At 45.6% G+C, this 23,949-nt stretch overlaps 1 protein-coding gene across 4 annotated transcripts in view; it reads right to left on the bottom strand.

Annotated features, from left to right (window-relative positions):
* Positions 1 to 17,764: 17,764 nt before the first annotated feature.
* Positions 17,765 to 23,949, bottom strand: part of ICE2 (interactor of little elongation complex ELL subunit 2) — a 435,266-nt gene continuing 429,081 nt past the window's right edge. For all 4 annotated transcript variants that reach the window (XM_063926398.1, XM_063926397.1, XM_063926396.1 and 1 more), the window contains one exon: positions 17,765 to 18,332. In XM_063926398.1, coding sequence (XP_063782468.1) covers positions 18,159 to 18,332 — 174 coding nt within the window. In that variant the 3' untranslated portion in view covers positions 17,765 to 18,158. The remainder of the gene's footprint in view (positions 18,333 to 23,949) is intronic.

Raw genomic sequence — 23,949 nt, 5'->3', positions numbered from 1 at the left:
TCAGCAACCAGGTTAAAAAACATGTGAAAAATGCTTGGCCGATAGTGACAACGGATAAAGATTTGCCTGCACTTAAAGGAAAATCCTTATTGTCCAGTTATACCAGGAATAGAAATCTCAAAGATTCACTGGTACATAATGACATTTCAAACTTTAAGTTAGCCCCAATAGTAACATTTTTAACTAAGAAACCGGGGTGTTATAGGTGCATAGGCTGCACGACCTGCAGCTATATGGAAGTGGGCCAAGGCTTTTCACATCCACATACAGGTAAATACATTAAAATTGATAAGATCTTAACTTGTACACATACCCACGTTATATATTTTATCCGCTGCCCTTGCGGATTATATTACGTGGGGAAAACGGTGAGACAGTTCCGTGAGCGTATGGCTCTACATAGGTCAGCCATCAGAGCAGCCCTAGCGGGGGAAAGTCAAACACAACCTGTGGCAAGACACTTTGCTAAGATGAAACATAATCTTTCTTGTTTAAAATACAAAATAATAGACCAACAGCCGGAGAATATCCGAGGAGGGAATCGGGATAAGTTGTTACTACAACGGGAGGCTAGGTGGATTCACCGCCTCAACACATTGGCCCCAGGAGGTTTAAACGAGCAATTATTATTAAATTGCTTTATTTAGCCTGAAAAAATTAATTCATATAACTGTTTTGACATGCAGTCATGTTTATATAACATATGTTTGTAGTAAGATGATCAGCTATAACGAGCTACATTTGCCAACAATGTCCGGTATTTGCACATGCACTTTATACAGCATAATGTGTTACACTGTATGTTTTTGTATTGATGTGTCTCCTAGGTTACTGGGACGCTGACATGGGCGGGAGCGCGCCGCACGGTGCGTGCGGGATGACGTCATCTTTCCCTGCCAGCGCGTCCGGGCCGGAGAAGACACGATATGTGGTGGAGGGTAAGCTATAAAAGTTTGTATTTTAAATGTATATATTTGGGTCTGACGAAAGTTGGAATACAACTGAAACGTTACCGCAGCAAAAAGAGCCTGGTCTCTACTTTATTTCTTAAGTGAAGTCCCGCCGGAGTGCCATCTGACCATATGGTATATATATGTTTGCACAGCAGCAAGGATAGGCACCGGGGGCAGTTGCAGCTGATAACTGAGTGCCGGTTACTGGTGGAGTTATATATATATATATATATATTTTTTTTTTTTATTATTATTTTTGATAATTGATCGGGAACATTGCGGCTTTCATTTTGAAAGCCGGGACAGGCTCCAGGTATACAGAGGGGATCTGGGGGAGGCTTGGGGGATTAATTTACACTCCCCAGCAGTTGCTATTATCTGCAGTCGCTGGAGGGGTGGATCCTGCCGTGTTGACCGATCAGCAGTGATCGGCAGCACGGCAAACATTGTGAGAGAGTGCGGGGAGGCAGAGGGATCTTTTCCGGATCCTTTGACAGCAGCAGCGGAGGGAAGTTTCCCTTCCCTGCCACTGCCTGGATTGTTTATCTGACTGGTCGCATCCTGTGCGACCAGGTCAGATAAAGTACTTGCAGGCATGGTCGCATCTGATGCAACCATGCCAGACAAGTGGTTAATGGAACCCAGACGTAAGCCCTTATCTACACCAGCCTGCTGGAAATGTAAGAAACGTCCCAAGTGAAACTCAGCAGGTGGAACGTGAGCTCCTCGCACCAAGAGACATATCTCCATCATATATGATGATAGTGTTTTGAAGTCACAGGTTTCCTGGCCTGAACCATGGTAGCAATAACCTTCTTGGAAAAGCACTTGTGAGCTAGGATGTTCCGCTCAACCTCCATGCCATCAAATGAAATCGCCGTAAGTCTGGGTAGACGTATGGTCCTTGTTGAAGAAGATCGCTTCTTAGTGGTAGAGGCCAAGGGTCTTCGACAGACATGTCCAGAAGATCCGCGAACCACGCCATCCGAGGCCAATCTGAGGCAATCAGAATTGCTTGGACACCTTGATTCCTGATTTGCTTTAGCACCCTTGGGAGCAATGGAATAGAAGGAAACAGGTACACCAGCTGGTAAGGCCAAGGCGACGCCAGTGTGTCCACTGCCCCTGCCTGAGGGTCCCTGGTCCGTGAGTAATACCAGGGAAGTTTCTTGTTGAGACGAGAAGCCATCATGTCTATTTGTGGGCAACCCCACCGGTTGATGATCTGTTGGAACACCAGATAGTGGAGCCCCCACTCCCCCGGGTGGAGATCGTGATGACTCAGGAAGTCCTCCTCCCAGTTGTCCACACCCGGAATGAAGATTGCTGACATTGCTTTTGCATTACTTTCCGCCCAGAGGAGTATCTTTGACACCTCTCATATGCAGTCTCTGCTTTTAGTCCTTCCTTGACGATTGATATACGCCACTGCCGTGGTGCTGTCCGACTGTACCTGGATCGCGTGATCCTTGAGCAGAGGAGAGGCCTGAAGCAGAGCATTGTAGAGCGCCCAAAGTTCCATAATGTTAATCGGAAGGAGGGCCTCGTGGGCTGACCACCTGCCCTGGAACTGCGCCCCTTGGGTGCCAGCTCCCCATCTCTGTAGACTTGCATCCATCGCGAGGAGGGTCCAATCCTGAATCCCGAAACTCCGGCCTTCCAGGAGACTGGAGGACTGTAGCCACTACAGGAGGGAAATCCTGGCCTGAGGTGACAGCCGAACCATCTGGTGCATCTGTCCGGGTCACTTGCTCAGGAGATCCAACTGAAACGTTCTGGCATGGAACCTCCCAAACTGGATTGCCTCGTATGAGGCAACCATCTTTCCCAACAATCGTATGCAAAGATGGACGGACACTCGAGTAGGTCTGAGCACCATGCAAACCATCTGCTTAAGTGTATTCGCCTTGCCCTCTGGTAGAAACAACTTCTGGGCCACAGTATCCAGCAACATCCCAAGGAACAGGAGCCTCTGAGATGGCTCCAGGTGGGACTTCTGTAAGTTGAGGATCCATCCATGGTCCGAAAGAAGATGGACAGTGCGGTCGATATGGAGCAACAAAAGCTCCTTGGATCGTGCTTTTATCAGAAGATCGTCCAGATAAGGGACAACATTGACCCCCTGGACCCGGAGTTGGAACATCATCTACGCCATCACCTTTGTGAATACCCTTGGGGCTGTGGACAGGCCGAAGAGCAGTGCCTGGAATTGGAAGTGATTGTCCAGAAGGGCAAACCGCAGGTAAGCCTGATGAGGCGGCCAAATCGGAATATGGAAGTAGGCGTCCTTGATGTCCAAGGAGACCATAAATTCCTTTTCTTCCAGGCCAGCAATCACTGCTCGCAGGGATTCCATCTTGAACTTGAACCCCTTCAAATAATGATTGAAGGATTTTAGATTTAAAATAGATCTAACCGAACCGTCCGGTTTTGGGACCACAGACAGGTTTGAGTAAAATCCCATCCTGCGTTGTGGTATTGGTACTGGAACAATGATGTGGGACTGGACCAACTTTCGGACGGCCTGTTGCAACGTAGCTTGCATATCCTCCAAAGCTGGTAAGCTTGATTTGAAAAATCGTTGGAGAGGAGTACTGTCGAACTCCAGCTTGTAGCCCTGAGAAACGAGATCTCTGACCCAGGTATCCTGGCAGGAAGTCTCCCAGACGCAGCTGAAGTGACGCAGTCGAGCTCCCACCTTGAGATTCCCCCGGGATGGGTGGGCACCGTCATGCTGAGGCCTTAGTGGACGCAAAACCGGTGGACTGTTCCAGAGAGCTGGTGCTGGCAGGTTTTCTGGTATTAGATCGAAATCTGTGAGACCGAAAGGACTGAACAGATGGTCCCGGATAGGAACATCTTGCCGGTGGGGCCCCAGAGGGGAGAAACGTGGATTTCCCACCCGTAACTTTGGAAATCCAGGTATCCAATTCAACCCCAAAGAGCCATTCCCCCGAAAAGGGGAGGGATTCCACTGATGCAACCACAAGGCCCTGCGCGCCAACACTGCCATGGCAGCAGTCCGAGCATTAATGTTTCCCATCTCCTTGAGAGAATCACAGAGGACACATGTAGTGTCCTGAATGTGTTTTAGGAGGATTACCATAGTAACTAAGGGCATATCCCCCGAGAGGCCCCCCTGAATTTGAGTGCCCCAGGAATGAATGGCATGGGTCATCCAGCAACCCACAATGACCGTCCTTTGTGATACACAGGCTACATGTGTATATAGACTTTAGGGGAGTCTCTAAGTTCCTATCCAATCCTTCATGGTAAAGGAACCCGGGGCATGCAGCACTGCCTTTTTAGACAGACGAGAGACAAATACATCCTCCCCAGGGGGTTCCTCCCAAAATTTTCGACCTTCAGGAGCAAAAACTTTTTGGACACTTGGAATTTTTTGTCTGGATTTTTCCATGCCTGTTTGAATAGGTCATCTAAGGGCTGTAACACACTGGCCGGTTTCTCCCGGATGGCAAAAAGCTGGACAAACTTTGTCTGGCTTTTTGCCATCCGGGAGAAACCGGCAGAGTCTCGCACACAGGACGGCTTTGAGCCGTGTGTGATGCTGTGCGCATGCGCAGCATCAGACACGGTTTCAGAAAAAACCGTTGTGTGTGAAAGCTCCCCTTCACACACACAGTTCACTGGCTGCAAAGACGGCCCGGCGCACGCCGGACCTTCCAGTGGTGAGACCCGGCTGCAACCCGGCAGCCGGGCCGGGGCCGTGCAGTGTGAAGGGACCCTAGCCCTCACACTGTTAACTACAATGCCGGCACGGGAAAAAGCCGTCCGGCTTTTTCCCGGCCGGCAAAAGCCGGGTAGTGTGTTTTAGCCCTTACTCTGTAGAGTCAGGGAAAGTGACATTAGTCTTGTTTTGTACAAAGAAAAACGACTGCTGTGATGCAGCGTCCTCTAGATGGAGCTTTAACACGTCCCTAATAGCCAGAATTAGGGGTTCAATACCCTGAGCAGAATCAGGATCCAGCTCATCCCCATCCTCCTGTATATCATCATCTGTATCAGAGAGTAGAGCAAGTAACCCATGCTTCTGTGGACCTGCATGAGAGGGGGGACTGTGCATCTGCCCTAGCAGCTAAATCAGCAACAACTTATTGTAGCAGCTGAGTTTTCTGCATATTAGCAGTGAGCTGGGATGACATATCAGGCATCATAATCTTAAGAGACCCTAACCAGTGGGGCTCTGGACCCTCTCCCCCAGCCCTTTCACTGATTTGTGAAGATTGACTGCATTGTTCACATGAAACAGAATCAATAGATAATGGAGAGAATCTAGTGTGACATACACTGCAAAGCTTGTGCTTACCCATGTTTCACAGTAAACACAATAACATACACACGGACAGTTATAATGCAAGCCTGCCCTACTGTATGTGAGAGGAGACACAGAGAGAGCACACCAGCACACCCTGAGCTGCACTGCCCCAGTGAGGCGGTCAGCTCCCTAAAATACAGTAAACACTAACAATTTTAGTCCTAAATAGGATCAGGATAGTGTACACAATCAGCTCTCCCCCTTTGCTACACCCTGTACCAGATATACAGCGTGGCTGAGGAGTTAGGAAGCGCTGTGTGCTGTATATGGCTGCAGTAAGCAGAGGAAGGTGCCAAAACGTCCCAGGTCCCACTCTGAGGTAGCTTCGCCCCCTCCAATGGCGCCGGAGTTACATATAAAGATTATACTGGCAAAGTCTCCTAGTTTGCTTAAAACATCACACAAGTGCTAGTCAAGTATTTTGTGCCAGTTCTACATGGGGGATCTTAGCAGGACCCCCCCCAGGAGGGTCCCGTACACCGTGCCAATGGTCAGCCGCATTTTGAACTGGGGGACCTCCCTAGCAGGGCCCCTGGTTTGTACTCACCACCGATGTCACCTTCAGGCAGCGTTAGGGGTGTGTGACGTGCTGCGGCTGTGACAGCCAAGGCGCAGTGCCCCGCTGAACAACAACCCCTCAGGATGGTGATCCTGCAGCAGGAAAGCGGCTCTGCACCTCATATGGCCGGTGACCATCCCCCACCTAACTCCCATGGTGCAGGTATGCTGTTGCACAGACAGCAAACCGAAAATAATAAAAGTTTAAAAGAAAATGAAGATAACTCTTCCCTCTCCTGAGGGCACTTTTTTCTGAACTGCCTGTGGGAGGGGGCATAGAGGGGAGGAGCCAGCACACCCAGCTGAAGAAATGTAAAGTGCACCGGCTTCTTTGGACCCCATCTATACCCCATCGTACTAGATTCCCCAATATCCCTTATGGATGCTAGAGAAACATTATTAATATGACTATATTCCCGTGTGAGGTCTCAGGTTCCCCTACTAGATCCAGATGTTAGTCTACATTTAAACAAGTTCTGTACATATTTAACAGAGAGGTAGAATAGGTCTGCACGCTTTCCACAGCTGATCATTCTGGTTTTGTGGCACACCAAGTATCATATCATCAAAATGTGAAAATTGTCCTTGTTATTTCAGTCCTGAAATTGCTGTTAACTTATTTGTCTTCCAGGGTCCTAATATGATTTACATAATTTTCAACATAATCCAGTAGTAAGGGAAACTCATACACTTATATCATTAAATAACTGAATTATTTGCTATACTTTATGAATGTATAACCTATGCAATGGCACAAGTGATAAAAATGTATTTGCAGTTTGTCATCCGAGCCATATCACAACAGGAAAACATAATGACAATTGAACTAGCAGGTAGGACTGGTAGCCACCTCCACCTGTGACTTACACAGTCTAAGGTTACTTCTTTGTATCCAGTGGTTAAACATGCATGTGACCATAATCATAAAAAACGAGGAGTCGCTATAATGATCCCAGCCCATTTGCACTTGGAGTCAGATAAAATTATTAGAGACAAAAGGGGTAGATTCCTAATCATCGTGGGCAACCTTAATGATGTTCCCATTACTTTGATCTACGAATATGTCCCTAATGATAACCAGGCCTCTTTTTTCGACTCTTTGGATTCTAAGATTGCCCAGTATAGGAAGGGTGATATTTTGATGGCAGGGGATTTTAATACAATTCTTCACCAAAGATTAGATCGCTCTCATTCCCTACCTTCTTCTCAGTCTCATACTAGCAACCGTAATTCTAGAGCTCTGTTGTCTTTCTAGAGCATCTGTTATTTGATTCCTGGAGAGTTCTCGATCCCTTAGCCAAAGATTATACATTTTTCTCCCCAGTACATAACCTTTACACGAGAATTGATATGATTATGATTGGGAGAGATTTAGCCTCTAGAATTCAAAAGATTCTTATTCACCCAATGACATGCCCCTGTGTCTTTACTTCTTTCCGGTATATCCCGCACTTCTTCTCCCCCATCCTGGTCTCTTAATGACGCCCTTCTCCAACGTGTTGATGTCTTACCTCAAATCACACAGTTACTAACTGATTATTTTAACATGAATCAGACCCCTGGTATGTCTGATATGACCTTGTGTGAGGCACACAAAGCGGTCCTCAGGGGTAATTTTATTCAGATCGCTGCTAGACTCACTAAACAGCGCTCTCAAAAGATCTTAGAATTAACCGAACAACTTCATCGTCTAAAAGAAATTCATAGGTCATCCCTGTGCCCAACTGATCTAGATCGGTTGCTTAAAGTTAGGGGAGAACTCAATATGTTACTGTCTCACAAGACAGAACAATGCCTTAGACACCTTAATCAAATATATTATGAAAAAGGGGATAAGGCGGATAAAATCCTTGCCAGGAAATTAAGAGCTCAGATATCCTCCAAAAATATCTTATCAATTTGGACCAAACAAGGGGTATTAACTCATGATCCTGAAAAAATTCTTAAAGAATTCGAGGAATTTTATCAATCATTATATAATGCTGATGTTAGCTCCTCATCCTCTTCGAAATTCTGTAACGGGATTGAGTCCTTTTTGGACAAATACAACTTACCGAAATTAAGCCAGCCTCAATTGGGCTCAGAGATAACTAGCGAGGAATTAGAGAATGCCTTTAAGATTTAGAAATCGGGCAAAGGCCCTGGGCCAGACGGTATGTCCATTATATATTTTGACAAATTCAAGGGTATCTTACTACCTCACCAATGCAGAATCTTTAATGGATTTTTTTAAGGGCGAACCTTTGTCTACCCGCACGCTAGAGGCTCGAATTGTCCTGATCCAAAAAGCTGGGAAAGATCCCAACTCTTGTTCCAGTTATCGCCCGATTTCCTTAATAAACAATGATATTAAACTTTTCGCCAAAATTTTAGCTCTAAGGTTAAATTCGGTTCTCCCACATCTGATACATGCTGACCAGGTGGGCTTCATCCAGGGCAACAAGCTAGAGACAATACCCGGAGAACTATTAATCTGGTTCATATGATTAATAAATCTAAATTACCTTCTATCCTTCTCTCTCTCTCGATGCAGAGAAGGCTTTTGATAACATTTTATGGCCTTTTATGTTTGCTACTCTGCGTAGGTTTGGCCTGGGAGGAAGCCTACTCCAGGGCATCCAAGCTCTTTACTCTAACCCTTCGGCAAGAGTTCGGATAAATGGTAAAGACTCTCACCTATTCCAGATTAATAATGGCACCAGACAGGGGTGCCCTCTGTCACCATTAATATTTGCTATGACAATCAAACCTCTGGCGTATATGGTAAGGGGTAACTCTGATATAAAAGGTATAGTAGTTGGAGACGTGGAGTTTAAACTATCATTGTTTGCGGATGAAGTTTTGTTAACCCTCTCCTCCCCTCACACATCTATTCCTAACTTGTTTCAAACTCTATCATCATATTCTTTTTATTCGGGTTACCGTATTAACTATGCCAAATCAGAAGCTCCCCCTCTACATCTTAGTGAGGATACCAGATCTCTTCTGGCCGCTAATTTTAATTTCTCCTGGCGCTCCAAGAAAATAAAATACTTGGGCATCTTTATTACGAATTCTTATGGGTCCCTGTACTCCGAGAATTTTCCGACTCTTTAATCGTATTGAGTCCGATTTACGAGCATGGGACAAGCAAATAACAGCATGGTTTGGACGTATAGTCTCAGTAAAAATTAACATCTTGCCAGGGCTTTTATATTTGATTCAAGCCATTCCGGTACGCATTCCTGCGGAAGCTTTGTGTCGAATGCAGAAAGTTTTATAGAAATGTATTTGGTCTAATAAACCCCCCAGAATTAAGATCTCAACTGTAATAAGAAGGCCAATCGCTGGGGGTAGGGAGCTTGCCGGATATACGAAAACATTATCATGAAACTCACTTAAGCCAGGCACTTACTTCGTTTTCTCAAACCCCTCATCTACCCTGGATACAAATTGAACTTTAGTTGGCCAGAACTTCCACTTTGGTATCACTTCTAACACCAATTAAACCTAATCAGGAGGTACAGACTTGCGCTCCTACTACAAAGTTCACCTGTTCTCTGTGGTTTTTCTGCCTTCGGCACTATAAACTTTCCACATTCCCGTCTCCCATCACCTCTATCTGGGATAACCCAGATTTTCCACCTGGCTCCTCCTTACGTTCACACTCGTGGTTTCACCTAAATCCACGGCCTAGACTTGTTTTTTACTTCATTGAGGGCAACTCCTGGCATTCTTTAGATGTTTAAAGTGACAAGTGTGGAATCCACCGTCCTGTGCTTTACGAGTACTTGCAACTTTGATACTTTTTAAACTCCTTACAAAAATCTAAGGTCATTTGCCAACTTACCCCTTTTGAAAGACTTTGTATTTACTCCCCTATGCAATAAAGTATTATCTCCATACTTTACAGTCTACTATGCTCTCTTAGTCAGCTGACATCCTTCCACGTGAAAGTAAATGGGAACAAGATCTGGGCCCTCCACCTGAGGACTCATGGGAAATCATAAGACAAAATGTTGCTCAGTCCTCTATTTCTTCTCTAATTAAAGAGAATTCTTATAAAGTCTATACCAGATGGTATCTAGTACTAACGAAACTGAATAAGATTTTCCCTGGGTCTTCCCCATTATGTTGGAGAGAGTGTGGTCAAATTGGAGATCTTAAACATATTTGGTGGTCCTGCCCCAAAATTTGTTCTTTCTGGGATCAAATTGAAACCCTTATTGGGTCCGTCCTTTCTTCCCAGGTGGTCTCGGGTACCTGGACAGCTTTGCTAGGCCGCCCATTGTCTGATTTAAGTAATATTGCTAATAAGCTTGTTCTCCAAATTCTCCACGCTGCTAGATGTGTGATAGCTAAATGTTGGAAAAAGTCAATTTCTCCACCTATAAGTATGGTACTGTCTAAAATATGGTATATTTCTACGATGGAGAAAATGACTGCCTCCTTACGTGATAGGTCAGATAAGTATGTCAGAATTTGGGAACCATGGTTCTCTTACTCTAAAACCTCTATCTCACGGGTATGATATATCACTTTGGAATTCGACTACTTATGCTTTTGAATTGTTGTATTGCTATTTTTATATACGATTAATGTTTTTCTCATACTCTACGAGTTCATTTCTAGAACTTTTCATGGTGATCTGCCCCCACCTTTTCTTTCTCTTCTTCTTTTTCTCTTTCCTATTTTTTTTAATTTTTTTTTATTAATACAGGTTTATATCTTACCATCCTTGTTAAATTAGATTTATAGAAAATTAATGTTGAAATATGTGCAGTTGATGTACCTCTTTTTTTATATCCCATGTGATACCCTGAGCGTTATTTTGAAATGTTCTGTAATGTCAATATCTTTTTGTCTGTATTGGTTCTTGCGACATTTTTCCAATAAAAACATTTCTTTAAAAAAAAACAAAAAAAAGGAAAAAAAAAGGAAGAGAGCTTATAACTTAGGTAGACAAGCTTGATCACTTATGTATGGGACCTAATAATCAATAGAAAATGTATTTAAAAAAGCATATTGATTGACTTTAAACATTCTGAACGCATAAATGTGCTGGATTTAAAAAATAAGAATTTACTTACCGATAATTCTATTTCTCATAGTCCGTAGTGGATGCTGGGAACTCCGTAAGGACCATGGGGAATAGCGGCTCCGCAGGAGACCGGGCACAAAAGTAAAAGCTTTATGACTAGCTGGTGTGCACTGGCTCCTCCCCCTATGACCCTCCTCCAAGCCTCAGTTAGGATACTGTGCCCGGACGAGCGTACATAATAAGGAAGGATCTTGAATCCCGGGTAAGACTCATACCAGCCACACCAATCACACCGTACAACTTGTGATCTGAACCCAGTTAACAGTATGATAAACGTAGGAGCCTCTGAAAAGATGGCTCACAACAATAAACAACCCGATATTTGTAACAATAACTATATACAAGTATTGCAGACAATCCGCACTTGGGATGGGCGCCCAGCATCCACTACGGACTATGAGAAATAGAATTATCGGTAAGTAAATTCTTATTTTCTCTGACGTCCTAGTGGATGCTGGGAACTCCGTAAGGACCATGGGGATTATACCAAAGCTCCCAAACGGGCGGGAGAGTGCGGATGACTCTGCAGCACCGAATGAGAGAACTCCAGGTCCTCCTCAGCCAGGGTATCGAATTTGTAAAATTTAGCAAACGTGTTTGCCCCTGACCAAGTAGCTGCTCGGCAAAGTTGTAAAGCCGAGACCCCTCGGGCAGCCGCCCAAGATGAGCCCACCTTCCTTGTGGAATGGGCTTTTACAGATTTTGGCTGTGGCAGGCCTGCCACAGAATGTGCAAGCTGAATCGTACTACAAATCCAACGAGCAATCGTCTGCTTAGAAGCAGGAGCACCCAGCTTGTTGGGTGCATACAGGATAAACAGCGAGTCAGATTTTCTGACTCCAGCCGTCCTGGAAACATATATTTTCAGGGCCCTGACTACGTCCAGCAACTTGGAGTCCTCCAAGTCCCTAGTAGCCGCAGGCACCACAATAGGCTGGTTCATGTGAAACGATGAAACCACCTTAGGGAGAAATTGAGGGCGAGTCCTCAGTTCTGCCCTGTCTGAATGAAAAATTAGGTAAGGGCTTTTATATGATAAAGCCGCCAATTCTGAGACACGCCTGGCTGAAGCCAGGGCTAACAGCATGACCACTTTCCATGTGAGATATTTTAATTCCACAGTGGTGAGTGGTTCAAACCAATGTGACTTTAGGAGACTCAACACTACATTGAGATCCCAAGGTGCCACTGGAGGCACAAAAGGAGGCTGTATATGCAGTACCCCTTTGACAAACGTCTGAACTTCAGGCACTGAAGCCAGTTCTTTTTGGAAGAATATTGACAGGGCCGAAATTTGAACCTTAATGGACCCTAATTTTAGGCCCATAGATAGTCCTGTTTGCAGGAAATGCAGGAAACGACCCAGTTGAAATTCCTCTGTAGGGGCCTTCTTGGCCTCACACCACGCAACATATTTTCGCCAAATGCGGTGATAATGTTTCGCGGTTACATCCTTCCTGGCCTTGATCAGGGTAGGGATGACTTCATCTGGAATGCCTTTTTCCTTCAGAATCCGGCGTTCAACCTCCATGCCGTCAAACGCAGCCGCGGTAAGTCTTGGAACAGACAAGGTCCCTGCTGGAGCAGGTCCTTTCTTAGAGGTAGAGGCCACGGGTCCTCCGTGAGCATCTCTTGAAGTTCCGGGTACCAAGTCCTCCTTGGCCAATCCGGAGCCACGAGTATAGTTCTTACTCCTCTCCTTCTTATGATTCTCAATACTTTGGGTATGAGAGGCAGAGGAGGGAACACATACACTGACTGGTACACCCACGGTGTTACCAGAGCGTCCACCGCTATCGCCTGAGGGTCCCTTGACCTGGCGCAATATCTGTCTAGTTTCTTGTTGAGACGAGACGCCATCATGTCCACCTTTGGTTTTTCCCAACGGTTTACAATCACGTGGAAGACTTCTGGGTGAAGTCCCCACTCCCCCGGGTGGAGGTCGTGTCTGCTGAGGAAGTCTGCTTCCCAGTTGTCCACTCCCGGAATGAACACCGCTGACAGTGCTGTCACATAATTTTCCGCCCAGCGAAGAATTCTTGCAGCTTCTGCCATTGCCCTCCTGCTTCTTGTGCCGCCCTGTCTGTTTACGTGGGCGACTGCCGTGATGTTGTCCGATTGGATCAATACCGACTGACCCTGAAGCAGAGGCCTTGCTTGACTTAGGGCATTGTAAATTGCCCTTAGTTCCAGGATATTTATGTGAAGAGACGTTTCCATGCTTGACCACAAGCCCTGGAAATTTCTTCCCTGTGTGACTGCTCCCCAGCCTCTCAGGCTGGCATCCGTGGTCACCAGAATCCAGTCCTGAATGCCGAATCAGCGGCCCTCTAGAAGATGAGCACTCTGCAACCACCACAGGAGAGACACCCTTGTCCTTGGAGATAGGGTTATCCGCTGATGCATCTGAAGGGGTGGTCTTCTGTTTGCCGGCGGTCGGGCTCCCGGCGCTCAGTATACCGGCGCCGGGAGCCCGACCGCCGGCTTACCGACACTTATTTTCCCTCGTGGGGGTCCACGACCCCCATAGAGGGAGAATAAAATAGTGTGGCGCGCGTAGCGCGCCACCGTGCCCGTAGCGTGGCGAGCGCAGCGAGCCCGCAAGGGGCTCATTTGCGCTCGCCAAGCTGTCGGTAAGCCGGCGGTCGGGCTCCCGGCGCCGGGATGCTGGTCGCCGGGAGCCCGACCGCCGGCCACCCGTAGTGAACCCATCTGAAGATGCGATCCGGACCATTTGTCCAGCAGATCCCACTGAAAAGTTCTTGCATGGAATCTTCCGAATGGAATCGCTTCGTAAGAAGCCACCATCTTTCCCAGGACCCTTGTGCATTGATGCACTGACACTTGTCCTGGTTTCAGGAGGTTCCTGACTAGCTCGGATAACTCCCTGGCCTTCTCCTCCGGGAGAAACACCTTTTTCTGGACTGTGTCCAGAATCATCCCTAGGAACAGTAGACGTGTTGTTGGAATCAGCTGCGATTTTGGAATATTTAGAATCCACCCGTGCTGACGTAGCACTACCTGAGATAGTGCTACTCCGACCTCTAACTGTTCCCTGGACCTTGCCCTTATCAGGAGATCGTCCAAGTAAGGGATAATTAAGACGCCTTTTCTTCGAAGAAGAATCATCATTTCGGCCATTACCTTGGTAAAGACCCGTGGTGCCGTGGACAATCCAAACGGCAGCGTCTGAAACTGATAATGACAGTTTTGTACCACAAACCTGAGGTACCCTTGGTGAGAAGGGTAGATTGGGACATGGAGATAAGCATCTTTGATGTCCAGAGACACCATATAGTCCCCTTCTTCCAGGTTCGCTATCACTGCTCTGAGTGACTCCATCTTGAATTTGAACCTTTTTATGTAAGTGTTCAATGATTTCAGATTTAAAATCGGTCTCACCGAGCCGTCCGGCTTCGGTACCACAAACAGCGTGGAGTAATACCCCTTTCCCTGTTGTAGGAGGGGTACCTTGATTATCACCTGCTGGGAATACAGCTTGTGATCAGCTTCCAATACTGCCTCCCTGTCGGAGGGAGACGTTGGTAGAGCAGACTTCAGGAACCGGCGAGGGGGAGACGTCTCGAATTCCAATTTGTACCCCTGTGATACTACCTGCAGGATCCAGGGGTCCACTTGCGAGTGAGCCCATTGCGCGTTTAAATTTTTGAGACGGGCCCCCACCGTGCCTGAGTCCGCTTGTAAAGCCCCAGCGTCATGCTGAAGACTTGGCAAAAGCGGGGGAGGGCTTCTGATCCTGGGAAGAGGCTGCCTGCTGCAGTCTTTTTCCCCTTCCTCTGCCCCGGGGCAGAAATGAGTGGCCTTTTGCCCGCTTGCCCTTATGGGGACGAAAGGACTGAGTTTGAAAAGACGGTGTCTTTTTCTGCTGAGAGGTGACCTGGGGTAAAAAGGTGGATTTCCCAGCCGTCGCCGTGGCCACCAGGTCCGATAGACCGACCCCAAATAACTCCTCCCCTTTATACGGCAAAACTTCCATATGCCGTTTGGAATCCGCATCACCTGACCACTGTCGTGTCCATAAACTTCTTCTGGCAGAAATGGACAGCGCACTTACTCTTGATGCCAGGGTGCAAATATCCCTCTGTGCATCTCGCATATATAGTAATGCATCCTTTAAATGCTCTATAGTCAATAATATACTGTCCCTATCCAGGGTATCAATATTTTCAGTCAGGGAATCCGACCAAGCCACTCCAGCGCTGCACATCCAGGCTGAGGCGATTGCTGGTCGTAATATAACACCAGTATGTGTGTATATACCCTTTAGGATATTTTCCAGCTTTCTATCAGCTGGTTCCTTGAGGGCGGCCGTATCAGGAGACGGCAACGCCACTTGTTTTGATAAGCGTGTGAGCGCCTTATCTACCCTAGGGGGTGTTTCCCAACGCGCCCTAACCTCTGGCGGGAAAGGGTATAATGCCAATAATTTATTAGAAATCAGCAGTTTTTTATCGGGGTAAACCCACGCTTTGTCACACACCTCATTTAATTCATCTGATTCAGGAAAAACTATGGGTAGTTTTTTCACACCCCACATAATACCCCTTTTTGTGGTACTTGTAGTATCAGAAATGTTCAAAGCCTCCTTCATTGCCGTGATCATGTAACGTGTGGCCCTACTGGACATTACGTTTGTCTCGTCACCGTCGACGCTGGAGTCAGTATCCGTGTCTGGGTCTGTGTCGACCATCTGAGGTAACGGGCGCTTTAGAGCCCCTGACGGTGTTTGAGACGCCTGGACAGGCACTAACTGATTTGCCGGCTGTCTCATGTCGTCAACAGTTTTTTGCAAAGTGCTGACACTGTCACGTAATTCCTTCCATACGACCATCCAGTCAGGTGTCGACTCCCTAGGGGGTGACATCACTATTACAGGCAATTGCTCCGCCTCCACATCATTTTCCTCCTCATACATGTCGACACAATCGTACCGACACACAGCACACACACAGGGAATGCTCTGATAGAGGACAGGACCCCACGAGACCTTTGGGGAGACAGAGGGAGAGTTTGCCAGCACACACCAGAGCGCTATATATATACAGGGATAACCTTATATAAGTGTTTCTCCCTTCTATAGCTGCTGTATTTGTATTATCTGCCAATTAGTGCCCCCCCTCTCTTGTTTTACCCTGATTCTGTAGCAGGACTGCAGGGGAGAGTCAGGGAGCCGTCCTTCCAGCGGAGCTGTGAGGGAAAATGGCGCTTGTGTGCTGAGGAGATAGGCTCCGCCCCCTTTTCGGCGGCCTTTTCTCCCGCTTTTTTTTTTAGGAAAACTGGCAGGGGTTAAATGCATCCATATAGCCCAGGAGCTATATGTGATGCATTTCTTTAGCCATATAAGGTTTAAAACGTGTTTTATTGCGTCTCAGGGCGCTCCCGCCCAGCGCCCTGCACCCTCAGTGACCGGAGTGTGAAGTGTGCTGAGAGCAATGGCGCACAGCTGCAGTGCTGTGCGCTACCTTATTGAAGACAGGAACGTCTTCTGCCGCCGATTTTTCCGGACCTCTTCGCTCTTCTGGCTCTGTAAGGGGGCCGGCGGCGCGGCTCCGGGACCCATCCAAGCTGAGCCTGTGATCGTCCCTCTGGAGCTAATGAAGCCCAATCCACTCTGCATGCAGGTGAGTTCGCTTCTTCTCCCCTTAGTCCCACGATGCAGTGAGCCTGTTGCCAGCAGGTCTCACTGAAAATAAAAAACCTATTTAAACTTTTACTCTAAGCAGCTCAGGAGAGCTACCTAGCATGCACCCTTCTCGGCCGGGCACAAAAATCTAACTGAGGCTTGGAGGAGGGTCATAGGGGGAGGAGCCAGTGCACACCAGCTAGTCATAAAGCTTTTACTTGTGTGCCCGGTCTCCTGCGGAGCCGCTATTCCCCATGGTCCTTACGGAGTTCCCAGCATCCACTAGGACGTCAGAGAAAATAATTAAGTTTGCTTTATACATATTACTAGGTGTTCTGTGTTTAATCTTGTAATTTATGTTTATATGTACATTTTGCATTGTATCCTTACTTCCCCCCACCCTTTTCCTGTTCTCTTCTTTCCCTAAGACCTCCATTTATTGTTGTTGTTATGTTCTTGCAAAATTTCAATAAAAACCTGAAAAAAAAAGCACATTAATCACAACAGTGAACTACTAAATATCAGCAGGCTCATAATATTAGTGTTACACCAGTAACTTAGGGGGTCATTCCGAGTTGATCGCTCGCTAGCAGTTTTTAGCAGCCGTGCAAACGCTAAGCCGCAGCCCTCTGGGAGTGTATCTTAGAAGTGTGAACGATTGCATCGCAGAACGGATACAAAAAATATTGTGCAGTTTCTGAGTAGCTTCAGACCTACTCAGCGCTTGCGAACACTTCAGACCATTCAGTTCCGGATTTGACGTCACAAACACGCCCTGCGTTCACCCAGCCACGCCTGCATTTTCCTGCCACACCTGCGTTTTTCCTAACACTCCCTGAAAACGGTCGGTTGACACCCAGAAACGCCCACTTAATGTCAATCACTCTGCGGCCAGCAGTGCGACTGAAAATTTTTGCTAGACCTTGTGTGAAACTACATCGGCCGTTGTGAAAGTACGTTGCGCGTGCGCATTGCGCCGCATGCGCAGAAGTGCCATTTTTTTGCATCATCGCTGCGCATCGAACATTTTCAGCTAGCGATCAACTCGGAATGACCCCCTTGGTACACTTGACAAGGAGCTCTACTCTAAGCTCATGGTGATTTGCACAGTACTATACCTTAAAAACATGACACCATTTCTTTTGGGATTGTAACACAATATCCAAATTAATTTAGTACAGTCATTTGATACATTTTCACTCAAAATTAGACTTTATTCTTGGAGGAACAGTAACACATTTCAATGTTATATTATTTGTAAATACCAGTTGGTTGTTATTTTCTGGCCACTTGAAACCTGGGGAAAGTCAGACTGATAATTGTGCCAGACCACCCATTAGCCTGTACTACTTGTAAGGTGAATCTTTCTTCCAGGAAGATACTGTAGTTTGGTTCTTCCTCAGGATCCTTTACAAAGTGCTGCTTGGCTGTTTGTGTCAGCTTTTCCAATATAATAATAGTAACAAAAGCTATTATACACACCTACTTAAGGTGTGGGCGTCTCAGTTGAAGGATAAAATGGTACAGTGAAATTATTTCCCATATAGAACCTAATTTCTTATACAAGTCCTTCTTCTATTACCAGAATCATGTCTTCTTTTGCATTGCAGCTTTTGTTTTCCAAACTTTCTGTTTTTCTTTCAACCTTTTTAGTCTGTTCCTCCCTTTGTTCTTCTTTGGCGGCTTTGCAGCAACGGTCATATTAGTAGTCGGCAAATCTGTGGCCTTTTCATGGGGCGGAGCTTTTCTTGGCTGATTTACCTGTAAAGAGTAGGATAAATTTTTTTGAATATTTTGTAGGACAGTGCATGCTTCTCCAGGAACACCTAGACGTTACATAGAAACATAGAATGTGACGGCAGATAAGAACCACTTGGCCCATCTAGTCTGCCCCCTTTTTTTTTTTTTTCAATCATATTTTTAAATCAAACCTTATTTGAGCCTTATTTCTTTGTAAGGATATTCTTATGTCTATCCAATGCATGAATGCTTAAATTGCTCTACTGTCTTAGCCTCTACCACCTCTGATGGGAGGCTATTCCACTTGTCCACTACTCTTTTTGTGAAGTAAATTTTCCGCAAATTTCCCCTGAACCTACCTCCTCCAGTTTCAGTGCACGTCCTTGTGTTCTAATACTTCTCCTCATTTGAAGAATGTTTCCCTCCTGGACTTTGTTAAAACCCTTGATATATTTGAATGTTTCTATCATGTCCCCCCTTTCCCTTCTCTGCTCCAAACTATACATATTGAGATTTTTTAGTCTTTCTGGGTATGTTTTATGATGTAGGCCATGCACCCTTTTAGTTGCCCTTCTTTGTACAGTCTCTAATGTATTAATATAATTTTGAAGATATGGCCTCCAGAATTGAACACAGCATCTGACTAGCCTTCCTCATTGCTTTGTTACATTGCTTACCTGCCTTTAAGTCACCTGAAATAGTGACTCCTAGATCCCTTTCCTCCTCAGTAGTTTCCAGTATAGTGCAATTAATACTATATTTAGCTTTTGGATTTTTCAGACCCAAGTGCATGATTTTGCATTAAACTGTAATTGCCACGCTCTTGACCATTCCTCTAATCTACCTAGATCCTCAATCATTTGTTTTACCCCTCCTGGGGTGTCTATCCTGTTGCATACCTTTGTGTCATCTGCAAAAAGGCATAATTTCCCTTTAATGCCATTTTCAATGTGTCCAATAAAGATATTAAAAAGCATTGGTCCAAGTACAGATCCCTGGGGTACTCCACTGGTAACATTTCCCTCCTGTGAATGTACTCCATTTAATACAACTATGGGGGTCATTCCGAGTTGTTCGCTCGCAAGCTGCTTTTAGCAGCTTTGCACACGCTAAGCCGCCGCCTACTGGGAGTGAATCTTAGCTTATCAAAATTGCGAACGAAAGATTAGCAGAATTGCGAATAGACACTTCTTAGCAGTTTCTGAGTAGCTCCACACTTACTCTGCATCTGCGATCAGTTCAGTCAGTTTCGTTCCTGGTTTGACGTCACAAACACACCCAGCGTTCGCCCAGACACTCCTCCGTTTCTCCAGCCACTCCCGCGTTTTCCCCAGAAACGGTAGCGTTTTTTCGCACACACCCATAAAACGGCCAGTTTCCGCCCAGAAACACCCACTTCCTGTCAATCACATTACGATCACCAGAACGAAGAAAAAACCTTGTAATGCCGTGAGAAATACCTAACTGCATAGCAAATTTACTTGGCGCAGTCGCACTGCGGACATTGCGCATGCGCATTAGCGACTAATCGCTCCGTTGCGACAAAAAAATAACGAGCGAACAACTCGGAATGACCCCCTCTGTTTTCTATCCTGCAACCAAGATCTTATCCATTCAGCCACTTAGTATCCAATCCCAAGCTTTTGAGTTTATTTAGTAGTTTGCGATGTGGGACAGTCTAGATAAGCTATATCTACGGCTCCATTCAGCCACTTAGTATCCAATCCCAAGCTTTTGCGTTTATTTAGTAGTTTGCGATGTGGGACAGTCTAGATAAGCTATATCTACGGCTCCACCTTTATCTATTACTTTAGTCAGACAGTCAAAAAAAATCGATAAGGTTTGGTTGGCATGATCTGCCCACAGTGAATCCATGCTGTTTGGGATCCTGTAAATTGCTGGATTTGAGATAATCTACAACTCTTTCTTTTAAGAGAGTGTTTCCATCAACTTTCCTACTACTGATGTGTCAAAGTCAGAAAAATATCTCTATGCACACTACCATATTTGCACCTCACACAGGTCCGTGCTGCGCATGCGTACGCTCTCCCGTACGTGCGCATACTCACAGTCGCGGGCACCCGCAGGCGCACGGTATGCGTATTTACGGTAGAGTTTATGTGATCGTAGCGTGCGACTCAATCATTACATATTTTCACTATATAATGTATTTTGTAGATCATGGTCCCTTTGATAGATTCTGAAAGTTTGGTTAATATAGAATGTTCATGAACAGAGAAATCCCTCTTTGTTTGATACGAAGGGTCAGACAGGAGTAATACAGTGGTGTTTAGTACCCATCGGAAGAGTATTTAATTAGCAATATTCCGGTGTTGGTTTGAAGCAGATTAATCGCTCGTGCGAATAGTTATGGACATAAGAAGTTTATGAACATTTACTGTATTTGCACTTACTTATCCATGCGGCGGGAAACCCAGTTTCCCTCCCACCTGAGCTGTTGGAAATAGTCACGGCCCACCTGTATGAATCAACCTATGACCTTTTGTTATAATGCGAGGAGGAATTCCTGTGTCCAATGAACAATGAGATTGTAGGGACCATTGAATTGTATTGTGTGTGGGGCATAAATAGACAAGCTGATCACATCCAGCTCTCACTCTTCAACGGTTATCATTGCTGAAAATCGGGAGCTGGATGTCCAGAGGCGCATGCGATCGTTTCCTTTGTGCGTAAGTTTTTCTCCGCAACCATATTGATCTTCTTGTTATTGTGAGCCAATTTCTCTCTCTCTCTTCTCCTCTTTCTCTCTTATTTTCCCTTAAATAGTAATTGTATTATATTTCCTGTGTAGTTATCTGGTTAGGTAGCCTATGTTATATTGTAGTGTATGATTTGTATTTGTATTAATTCTTTTGCAAGTATATCATTCATAATATATATACATTAGGCGTTGGACCCTAAGCCCAGGTATCTGTGTATTTCTTATAGTGTTAAGTATTCTCAGAGCGTCGGTGACGCTCAAACAGCTTTTGAGTTAATAAGGTTACACTGTGTTGCATCTACACCCTATCTCTACACTAAGGTTTTACAGCATACTGCATTGTTTATGGTTTAGGTTTAAAGGTTTAACATTGTGAGCGTCAGCGCCGCTGGTGATCTCCTCGTGGTCCCGAGCGTCCGCTACGCTATAGCGAATCATTACGTTAGTCAGCAGCCAATAGCGTGCCTGCCAGTGATCTCTTGGCCGTGAGCGAACGTGACGCTTGAGCGTCTCGACTACGGCTGAGCGATTGTTACGCAACGAGCGTACCCTTACGGTACTTCATACGTAAATAGCGTACAGTGTTCTTAGACCTCATAAAGGGTTTTATATACGATAAATATTCTGCTTTATCAATTGCGGGCTCGTCCTGTCCTTCACACATCTCTGCTAGGTAGATACAGCAGACATTATCCATCAGCAAAGGGCGGGAGGTTATATTCCTCGTAGTGCTGTCGGGATAAGCGTCTGCTTCGCTTAGTAAAGGGTGCTGAAGGAATCCGGGACCGGAGGTAAGAACAAAACGATAGTGTCTTTTTAAAACTGTTTATTTCTGTCTTGCGTACACACGCACGCATATCTGCATTTCTTTTCATTCGTGTATTTTCATATATCACTCTCCTGTTTGCCAGTTTTATAGTTGATAAACGTGCTAAGAGAGATTTGCCGCTATTTCATAGTTTAAGAGTAAAAAGGTAATATAGTTAAAGTATAGACAAACACAGCTGTGCCTGAGAGACAAGGCGAAGTCAGTGTGGTGCGCGGTAGATGATAAAGGATCATCTACATTGATAAACGTATAAATTGTGTTACGGTGGATCTTTGCTTTGCGTACACGTGTCTCTAACAAAGGACTGAGACTTGCGTACGCAACCCAAGGGCCGACGCACGCAGCGTATATTACGCAACGGAGCGTACGGGTACGCCCACGTAACTCAAATCACAAGTGTTAATTTTTTTTTCAACGCGATAAATAGCGCAACGCGGTAAATAACGCAAGGCGATAAATCGCGCAAATCTATTTTAACATTCGAAATTTAAATTAACAGATCCTTCTCCTAATTGGTAACACATCTGGTCTAAAGAAAAATTTCTGCGCAGAAATAGAAATAGAAACAAAAGTGTATATGTGGTGAGTGAGTGTTTGTTTTTTACAATTTTTGAGGTTGAACCACAAGAAAAGTCGAGTTCTTGTGAGGTACATACGTGTAACATACGTGTACATGGTGGCTAGGGAGGCATCCCTGGTTAAAACATACAATTTGAGCATTAGAGTATAGCAGACCAGGAGGTCATACTGTAACAGACCAGGAGGTCATAGCAGACCAGCAGGTTCAGGTACAGCAGACAAGGAAGTCCGCTATACAGTCCACCCTCAGGCACAACACCTAAAAGGGTTGGTGCAACACCCATATAGGCCATACAAGCTCTGGCTGAAGGAATTCGCAGCCGTAATTTTCGATTCCACTGGTCGCTCCGTACATAAGATTAGTTGCTTATGTGCTGAACGATTGTACCGCACGTAATTGTGTACATTAGTAAACCTGACCGGTACTATTTGTGTACGAAGGTCATAAACGCTATTTGTACATTCTAACGTGATTTGTGTAATTTTTTTATTTTAAGGGAGGTTCGCTGCTCACTCAGGAACTATCCAACAACCAATAGTTACTGGAAAGAGTAAGTGTTCTTCGGATCACCCTCGCAGGTTCCAGTAAATAGAGGTTCAGGTCGCAGGGGCCCTGGGTCGAGTACGCTAGCACTAGAGCAGTGTGATCAGGTCGTATTGGTCGGCGTGGGCGAGTGAGTGGGGTACTCGGTAAACCGCCACCGTCAGCCTATTTTGAACATTTTGGTTTGCGTAAGGGTTGGCTGAATAAAGCAACACCTTCGAACTATGGGGGCCACTTGTTCAGGTAGGGGGCGATCAACCTCGGTTCGGGTTGATTCAGTGAACCGACCAGTCGGGTCGGCAAGGTACGTAATGTGTGAGAAATACGGAAGTCACACAGAAGCTTTATGTGATGAATGGGAGAGAATGACGGTACATGACGGGGAGAAATTCCCAAAAGTAGGTAGCTTCAGCCTAGAAGTGTTACAAAATTTAAGGAGAAGGATATGTCTCATTAAATCAGCAAAGAGACGAATCAAGCATTATGATTATTTACAGTTGTGGCAACAGGAGGGTGACATACAGAGAGGATTGGCTCAGGCGGCGGGATCTGGCTCGATCAGAAAACTGATAGCCACGGCCCCACCGCCACCATATATATCGGGAGAAAAATTGGTTGCGGAGAATGACGCATTAAGGTGTAACAAACAAACAAACACTTAGCAACTGTGTAAATGTTAAAGATAATGTTAACCAATTAACCAATGCAAGTATTAACCCGTGCAAGTTGTACCCTGTTTTGAACTTTCCTCAGGAGTGTGATCAAGAGGACGAATCGGCAACAATTTCAGCGCTCTCTCTAGCAGCCACCATAGCAGAGACCACAGTAGGCACAGCTCCACCCCCGAGATTAGTAACAAAGGCCCCTAGCGGAGGGATAGGTGAGGTCGTATCAACGGGTAAGTACGGCAACATACACTATGCTGAAACTATTTCACCACAGCCTGTAGAATCTACACAGAATG

This window comes from Pseudophryne corroboree, chromosome 6 (assembly GCF_028390025.1).
Source record: "Pseudophryne corroboree isolate aPseCor3 chromosome 6, aPseCor3.hap2, whole genome shotgun sequence".
NCBI classification, from domain to species: domain Eukaryota; kingdom Metazoa; phylum Chordata; class Amphibia; order Anura; family Myobatrachidae; genus Pseudophryne; species Pseudophryne corroboree.
Note: the sequence above shows the minus strand (reverse complement) of the source record. Positions and strands in the feature narration are given on the sequence as shown.